Raw genomic sequence first — 9,621 nt, forward strand, 5'->3', positions numbered from 1 at the left:
TCAATCAATCAATCAAGTCAGACCTCACCTTTAAGCCTTTAAAGGATTTAAAGGCTTAATAAATCCTTCAAAGGCCATCCCGTAAAGGCCTTGAAAGGCTTTAAAGGCTGTTAAAGTAAGTGTTTACGTCTATGCAAATAAAAGGAAATGCCATTCTTCATAATGGGGATAGAAGAACTACTTGTGTCACGTGGTCAGACTTCTCTTTTCAGTAGCAATATTGTGCTTCCCTCTTGTGTCCATTCAACAGCATAACAGACTCTGCTCATATCTGTTGTGCTATAGGTTCTTTCTTTCTTTCTTTCTTAGTTGTGCTTTAGGTTGAGGTTTACTGAGCCTGGAGGTGGAGGTGGATGCTGGAAAATACTGCGGCATGGTCATGCTGGACCTCCAAAAGGCTTTTGACACCGTGAACCACTCCATACTGGTTAACAAGCTTAAAGCTATTGGTTTTGATAGCACATCAGTGAGCTGGATGCAATCCTACCTGGAGGGGAGAGTACAGATGGTGGAGGTGAACGGAACACTGTCCCCTCCCCTCCCAGTGAGCTGTGGCGTCCCACAAGGAAGCATACTAGGGCCTTTACTGTTCCTAATTTATGTTAACGACATGACTTCAGCTTGTGACTGCAACTTGTTCCTGTTCGCAGATGACTCAGCACTGCTGGTCTCGGACAGGAACAAACTGCAGGTTGAAAAGACCCTCAGCTCTGAACTCGGTAGAATCTGCACCTGGCTCGCTGATAACAAACTATCCTTACACCTGGGAAAAACTGAATCCATCCTCTTCGGATCAAATAGTAAACTCAGCAAGGCAGATGGCTTCTTGGTTAGAGTGGGTGACAATATTATCACACGAAAAGATGAAATTACCTACCTAGGTTCCATCCTGGAGGCCAATCTTTCCGGTGATAAAATGGCCACCAACGTAATCAAAAAAGTCAATCAAAGAACAAGATTCCTTTACAGGATCTCCTCACTGGTCAGCAAAAACACCTTGAAGACCTTAACAGGAGCCCTCGTACAAGGTTTCTTTGACTATGCATCCACCTCTTGGTACCACAGCACCTCAAAGGCCCTTAAAACAAGGCTCCAGACCTCTCAAAACAAACTGGTCAGGCTCCTACTTGGCCTCACCCCCCGAACCCACCTCACCCCTGCCCACTTTGACAGGCTGGGATGGCTTAGGGTCGACGACAGAGTACAGCATCTTGCAATGGGTCTGGTCCACAAGATTCGATACACCACCAAGATACCCATGTACCTGTCTAAATACTTCCTTAATGTAAACGAAGTCCACACCCACAACACCAGAGGGAGTGCAACAAACCATGTACAACCCAGATTCGGCACAAACAAGGGACTAAATTCTTTTCGCTCCTATGCCACCAAAATGTGGAACGCCCTACCAACAGTCATTAAGACATGTGAATCCCTTGACTCCTTCAAAACCGCTCTCAAAGGGCACCTACGGATGGCTGCAATTCGAAACTGGCCTCTGTAAAATCTGAATCCCCCCCACCCCCCCACCCCATTTTCCCTCACTGTATATAGTATCTTTTCCCTTTTTTGCTTCCCATATGATGAATTCCTGTTCTGTTCTTTACCTACAGAGAAATGTCTATTTGTATGTCTCTAAATGTTTGTATGTCTTTAAATGTTTTGATGAATTGAACAATGTGGACCCTGTTGTAAACAAGTGTAATGCTTAATTGGGTCGTCCACTCACAGTTGACAGTCTTTGTATTGAGTTTGTGCTTAAAATGTACTGTAAATTCTACAAACTGTTAATAAAGATTTCAATCAATCAATCAAGTGTGCTGTAGTGGACTCTCTGTAGAAGCAGCTTTCTGTCCATCCAACAGATGCAAAAGAGACTCGTTACTGGATACCAGAGACCTGGAAAACATAGACGTGTGTTTTAAAGTTGAAATCCATTATATTAACCCATTAAAATCAACTGGTAAATATTAGATTTAATTCACTTTAACCGTTAATTTATACTTGAAAAATAGCAGATATACAAGCTCATATAGCGTGTCACTTTATGACAACGCGATATGATCTTGTGGTTTTGCTATTTTTGAAAAATAAATTTAAATAAATGTATTTTATTTTTGAGATAGTGGTCTGTGGCCAAATAGCCTACATATAATTGTTGGGGTCCTTGACATGTTGAGGTTTGAGTTGATATAGCAACATAGCCTACGTTTTCCAGAAAAAATTACAAAATTGTACTTAAGTACAGTTACTTTCCACCACTGCTACTACTACTGGTCCTACTCGACCACAAGATCTAAATGTCTTTTAGACAAATGTCATTTAGACAAACTACAACCACCACAATTGTGTTATATTGTATTTATTTACATACTATACCATACAGATTGGTTCATTTAAAATATAGCTGCTGTTGGGAAGAAACCACCCAACTCCATTTTTTAGGAAAAGTAGTAAAAAGCTCTTTGGACAAAACATCTTAACTCCAATTGGACCCTCAAACTGTCTGCTAAAGCAGTTAGGTTGTTTCTTACTGACAGCAGATATATATTCACTAAAAAGTATTGTACTGTGAACCTTGATCTGTAGGGTATTGATTTATTTGATTTAAATAAGTGTTATTATTACATGTTGCTAGTATAGAGTGTTTGTTCAGTAACAGGATCGTCTCCATGTCTCTCCAGCTCTTTATTAAACAGAACATGCATTTTCAGGTTGGGATACTGTGCACTTTCATCCAATCATTCAGAACTGAGAACTCGGTCAGGATAAAGATAAGACTTGGAAGTGATGACAAAACAAATGAGCAGACAAAATTGGAACCGGAACACACTGAAAATTAAGCTGATAAATCAGTACTATCTCCTGATTGGCTGAAAACAGTATGTGTGTGTACCTGTGTGTATGTTGTAGCTGTTTCAGATGTTCCACTTGTTCCTTCAAAAGCTTTGATTGGTGCTGGACACACCTGGCCTGGTTACCTACCACGCACGCACACACACACACACACACGCACACGCACACGCACACACACACACACACACACACACACACACACACACACACACACACACACACACACACACACACACACACACACACACACACGCACACACGATTGTCCTGTGATGAGGTGTTAATGTGATTATGCTAATATTGCGGAAATGTACGTACAGTTATGATTTAATACAGTACAGTATAAAATCATTAAATATTCTACAGTAAGTAGTAAGTACAGTACAATATAGTTCAATAGTTGCCTATATATTACTGTACTGTATACTGTATGTAGTACCTGTAAGGACAGGGCTGTGTGTGATGTTGGATCGTCTGAGTTCATAGTTCTCCTTCAGTGCTAAAAACAGACGCCTCTTCAGACACACCTACAACAACACATGAGACGTTACAAACTATTAATTACAGTATCTGTCTATTAATTACTTGCGCAAGCAGAGCGCGCAAGTAATAGTTTCAGCCGGTCCGTATGCACCGTCCCAGCCAACCCGCCACTTTTTTTTTTTTTTTTTTTTTTTTTTTTGCGGCTTACGCCATTTTTTAAGGGATAGAAAGTAGGCTGACAGGAAACGGGAGAGAGATGGGGGGATGACACCGCGACTGGATCACCAGTCCGGTGCCCAGACCGTTACGCTACGGCCTGGGCCAACCCGCCACTTTTGATGCGTATGCAAATAAAACAGAAAATTGTGCCTGATTTTCTGGGACCAGATTACATACATGACCATATATGTAATCTGGTCCCAGCAAATCAGGCACAATTTGCTGTTTTATTTGCATACGCATCAAAAGTGTCGGGTTGGCTGGGACGGTTTTTGGCGCAAAGTAACCACAGTATACCGCTAATCAACTTACAAATTATAGTATATGTATAACTAGCTCTCAATGATGACGTAAGAAATATGTGGATTAAAGGACCCAATGCCAGAGTGTAATTGCTATAAAAGAAGATATTTCAATTAAAATAATTCAAAATTAAATCAGGATATTAGAAAGAGTAGAACACGTATGCATACTGTACATGTAAAAGATAAAGATCTATATATCATTCTTATGTACAGATCACCTAAAACAGACCTTTCGAAATTAAACACATTTCTCGAAAACATGGTAAAGTATCTATCATCTCCGACTTCTGCAATTATGATAATAGGAGATTTCAATGAAGACCAATATAGTGAGAAAGGTAGAAGTATAAAGACCTTCATGTCAAGATTATAGGCTTTAAAAAAATAAATACAAATCCAACTACAGATTACAGAAGTATTTTAGATCATGTATATTTTAACAAAATAATTAAAGTGAAAGTATTATTACAGAAATTGAAGTTAGAGACACATATTACTCTGATCATGATTTAGTATTAATATCACTATAGTCCAAGATGAAATACATTTAAAACAATTGACAATTTACAATAAATAATAAAATAATTATACTGTATACGTGATAACATATTTTAATTCAGTTTATATACCTTTTTTTCATCACATATCAATGATTTATTTTTCTTTGAAAAACTAAAAAGGGATCCATATTTCTAAATTGATAAAACTGTATTTCTTATATAGATAGAAACTTGAACCATACTTAATAATACTAGGTGTTTACATGCATAAAGTAGGTAGGTAGCAAATAGTTACACCTAATAATTAGACATTTCAAACGTTCCTTCACAGAGATACTGAGATTTCACAGTTTACAGCGGTCGAAAGTACTTGCGCGCTCTGCTTGCGCACTAGTTGGACATTTATGGCCTACTAGTGTGCAACAAGCAAGTATGCACTCGACAGAGTGCAGTTCTAGTTTACTTATCTTTTCTATTGTAGCATCCAAGATTGGGTAGGGATTGATTTAACAAGCTAACATTGTCACATTTGTAGAGGGAAAAAGGAGTAAGCAAGTATATTTCCCCGTGGGACCCTGGTTCATGTGGTTAATTAATATATTGTCAGTAAGTTTAGTTGTTGTTTTATTAGGATATTATTAGTAGTAGTAGTTGTAATTCATCAAAGGTGATATTGATTGAGCATAACAAACCAGTCAGTAATACTGCTTACCAGCTGCTCCTGGCTTTGGGCCAGCTTCCTCCTCAGGGTCACCAGTTCTCTGTTCTGAAGCGTTACTTTAATGCGTCCACCTGTCTCTGTCTGCATGTCTCTCTGTGTCTCTGTCTGCATGTCTCTCTGTGTCTCTGTCTGCATGTCTCTCTGTGTCTCTGTTTCCCTTGGCCTGCCTGTGTCTCTCTGACAGGGGACAGCCAGCATGGACAGAAGATCATACGCCTGTCCTGTAGTGTGTAGAACACAAGTCACACCATCAGGGAGATTCTCTGGTCCCCCCCCCCCCCACACACACACACACACCCCCGCCCTTTTAAAACAAGCTATTTGCCCCTGGAGCTGTCCAGTACCAAGGAATGTGGGATGGAGGTGGAGGGAGAGTGGTCCACTCCAGTATCGGTCAACCAGGTCCAAGAGGACACGCAGTGTGGACGAGAGAACAGCCACACTGAGGGGAGGTGTGGGGATGTTGGACTCAGGGTTAAAGTCTGCTTTGGGTTTAGGGTCTGGTTTCTGTGGGGAAGTGTAAAGGAATGAGATACAATTTAGCGCTTCAAAGAAACTATATAGGATACCAGTTAAACCTCAAACCTAGCATCTAACATGTTACTGCTGGCATTATGTTGTAATTGGTTAAGTTTCCCAAGTTTATTATTTTCTTAATATATATTTGGGTAAAGTTATATTTCTGAGTTATAGTTCCGTCATTTCCGGTGCTACGCCCATATTTGGTACGAGTTGACAATGGTTCACAAGGCTTCCTTCCGTTGGTGCAGACGCCGGTCGGGAGACTTGTTTGTAGCGTGTGGGTGACCAACAGGTTTGTGGCTTTGGTTGTAAACCTTAACATCAAGACATATTGACATGTTGTGTGTTTCGAATTGTCTTTGGTTGGTTGCAGCAGCGCCAGTGAGGTGTGAGGTCATTGGTTTATGCAGCAGCGCTGCATAAACTATTATAACCTTGGCGAGTTCAGACCTTGTGCACGCGTGCATAGCGTGCAATGTGTGTGTGTGCGTGTGTTCGTTCGTGCGTGCGTGTGTGCGCACATTAGATGAGTGTTAGTAAAGTTTAAGGTCCTGGATCTGGACTCTATTGCAAGGAGATCTCTGCCCAGAGCCTAGACTACTTCCTGGTTCTTCCAGTACCTCATAGGCCTTCTGAAGCTGGGAGGTGTGCTGGAAGCAGAGCAGCTCTGCTGGCTGATTCAGATCATTCTGGGGCAGAGGAGGAGGAGGAGGAGGATGGAGACACTGACACACTTCTGCAGAGACAACAAGAGGAGGATGTCTTACGGCCAGTGTTGTTTTTCTGTTTTAGTTTAGTCATAGTCTTTGGAATGAAACTTCATTTAGTTTTAGTCACATTGTAATCACCTGGAATGCTTTAGTGTTGGACTGTTGGTCTAGTTTTAGTCGACTAAATATCATAAGATTTTAGTCGACTAATTCCACAGCTGATTTAGTCGACTAAAATGTGTTTTGGCGGGCCTTGATGCTGTTGTAATGGCTGATTTTACAGTTGCTGAAAATAGCAGCGTGACGCACAAAGAATGTCAGACCTCGAGTTCTAGGAAACACATAATTATTTAACACCTCTAACGTATATTAATGACATAGTAAAATGTTGATAATGAGTGGTATTCCCCTTTAAGGAATGTTTATGCATGCACTATGTGTACAATATAAACTCTAAACTTTTCTTCTCTTTGAAAATAATTTGTGGACCCCCCAAACTATTTGGGGACCCCCCCGAGGGGTCGCGACCCCCAGGCTGAGAACCCCTGTTCTAGTGCTACATATGAAAACTGCATCAAAAGCCAATTCGCTTGAAATCAACTGAGTTCAATTAAGAGCATAATTATGCTTACTGTTATACTAATACTGTTCAGCCGATATCATTAATGATTTATCAGGTTAAAGTTGGATTATCAGTACTGATTTATTTATACACAGAGTTTGGACGATAACCAGACATTTATAAATTATAATGGACATCGTCTTCACATAATTATCATTAAGGTGCAGTATATGCTGTGTGCCGTGCCGTTTAGTCGAGGTGAACTATAAGCTTTGTCCTCTGACCTGAGCTACGCTCCAGCAGTGTCCTCTGTCCCTTTGTCTCAGGTTTGATCTCTGGGGAGCTTTCTGTCTCCGGGGGTTGGAGAGGAGCAGGCAGTCCACAAATGGGGCCTCTCTCCTGGGTGCAGCTGTACTCTGTACTAGGCCCCTGTGGGACTGATGTCCCCGTCCAGGTGGACCCCAGTCCACTGTCCAGCAAGCTGCTTGAATCATTCAGAAGCAGTCTGTCGGGTGAGTTTGGACTAACCGGATCTTTCATCAGAGGCAGTCTGTTGTCGGGTGAGTTGGAGTCAGGGCAGAAAGAGACTCTGCCTTTCTCCGGTGAGTAAGGGGGGGAGCTGGAGGATCGAAGAGCAGAGCGAAGAGGAGGAGGAAGAACAGGAGAAGACTGTGGTACTACAGGGTAGAAGAAAAATAGGAATAAATTAACAATTCTATAGTAATAATACTAATTGATTATAATACGGTATATATACGGGATGCACACACAGATTAGACACACCAATAGACCAACATGCTGAAACGGGTGCGACCGGTTAGACCAGTCATTAGTCCTACAACTACAACCTATCTCAAACCCTCACCCTAAACCCTGCAACCTCCCACGGGGCAGCACACCTAAACCTAACCCTTAACCCATTTTCTAACCAATGACTAGTCTAAACTAAGTATTACACCCCGCGGAAACAGCGGAAACAGCGGAAACAGCGGTCAGGCATGAGGTCGGACATGTGCTGCTCCGTGCTTGCTAGATAGATAGATAGATAGATAGATAGATAGATGTTAGTCTTACGATCTGCAGCATCATCAGTGTTCTTCATTCTGATTCTGTCCAAACTGCTGTGTCCAACACTGTCTGTCTGTCTGCTGTGTCCAACACTGTCTGTCTGTCTGTAGCACTGCCTGTCTACTGTCATCAACACTGGCCATCTGCGTGTGTAATATGTGGTGTAACCATGGTGATATATGGGCTGGTCTGTGGACAGGTGTCAGCCTACCTGTGTGTTTGTGGTTGTCGTGGTGACAGATGATCTGTTCCTTAAGCCAGGGGAGCTCATGTGCCCAACAACACCCGATAAAAGTCAAATACCTGGAAAGTGCTTCCTGTGTGTTTTCACAGGTCAGAGGTTACAAGCAACAGGTCACATGTAATCCCAAATGGAGTCACGTATACTGCTGCCAGGGCAACTACAGCCTCAAGGTCGTCCGGATATAATTGCAAGGATTTTCTACATGAAATGGGGAGCGTTGCTCCATGACATACCTAAGAAAGACATTTCTGGTCATGTATATCTGATAGGTCACGGTGAAAGAAACACATAAATGTAATCTCCCCCTGCATGCATAGTACACACTATACTGCTGACATTGATTGCATATACTATCCGCAGAAATCGACTGCTTCCTGTATGGCGAATGGTAACTTAAGTGCACTAAACACTTCCCAAAAACAATACAATCCAAACACGATCATTGTCTTACATCAAATCAAATCCAATCAAAGTTTATTTGTATAGCACATTTACATTGACCGAAGACAAAACAAAGTGCCGAACAAGAGCATGTAAAGAATACAAAAAAACAAAGCCACAAGAGCATTTAAACAAAACAAAAACAAAACAAAGCAACAAGTGAGAGCAGAAGTACAGTATACACATACATGGTAACATTAAAAACCAGGGAGAAAAAGTGGGTCATTATAGGAGAGATTTAAAAACACCCAGGAACTGGGCAGAGCGAATGAGAAGGGGCAGGGCATTCCACAGTGTGGTACCGGCCACAGAGAAGGCTCAGTCACCTCTAGTGACACATGAGGTTCCGGGCACGCAATCAAAAGCAGTTGGTCAGCTGACCTCAAGGGTCTGGCTGGGTGGCTGGATTCAATGAGCTCGCAGACGTAAGGGGGGGGCAAGCCCATTTTGGGCTTTGAAAACAAACAATAATAATTTAAAATCAATTCTAAAGCGAACTGGGAGCCAGTGTAGGGAAGCAAGGACAGGTGTAATATGATCGCGCTTTTTCTTTCCGGTAAGGAGGCGGGCAGCAGCATTTTGGACAAGTTGTAGGCGCCTGATAGCGGCCATCCAAGCCTTAATAATCCAACAACGGCTTAGTTGAATCACTGGTTTTTGTGTTTAAGGGTAAATAAAGCTGTACATCATCGGCATAGCAATGGAAAGCGATATTATGTTTTATGCATGTTTATGCATATTATGTTTTATGCATGTTTATGCATATTATGTTTTATGCATGACATGTTGTACCCTTTATATAGGCGTTGAAAGGAAATGAATGGAGCACCATGCAGGCTGTTCCTTTACAACGTCTGGACTGTGGTCTCTCCCTGGCCAGTGTCCGTAGGTATGCATCTTCATGTTAGTAGTCAACCACACAGGACAGTGAGTCAGGTGCATCTGGCAAGGTCCCAGTAGGCAGAACAATGAGACGGAGGTGTCTATCAT

The 9,621-nt window shown here is 41.8% G+C and overlaps 1 protein-coding gene across 1 annotated transcript; it reads right to left on the minus strand.

Annotated features, from left to right (window-relative positions):
* Positions 1–1,811: 1,811 nt before the first annotated feature.
* LOC310854718 (uncharacterized protein) lies at positions 1,812–7,276 on the minus strand (the record flags this gene model as incomplete). Its single annotated transcript, XM_083759391.1, has 6 exons — positions 7,163–7,276; positions 6,227–6,342; positions 5,429–5,591; positions 3,296–3,383; positions 2,897–2,981; positions 1,812–1,899 (listed from the first exon to the last, which is right to left on the minus strand). Exons 2-6 carry the CDS (start codon positions 6,229–6,231, stop codon positions 1,812–1,814), a joined length of 429 nt encoding a protein of 142 aa, XP_083615517.1. The 5' UTR covers positions 6,232–6,342; positions 7,163–7,276.
* Between the last annotated feature and the right edge of the window lie 2,345 nt (positions 7,277–9,621).

The sequence above is a fragment of the Protomyctophum parallelum genome, assembly GCF_964188405.1.
Source record: "Protomyctophum parallelum genome assembly, chromosome: 2".
NCBI classification, from domain to species: Eukaryota; Metazoa; Chordata; class Actinopteri; order Myctophiformes; family Myctophidae; genus Protomyctophum; species Protomyctophum parallelum.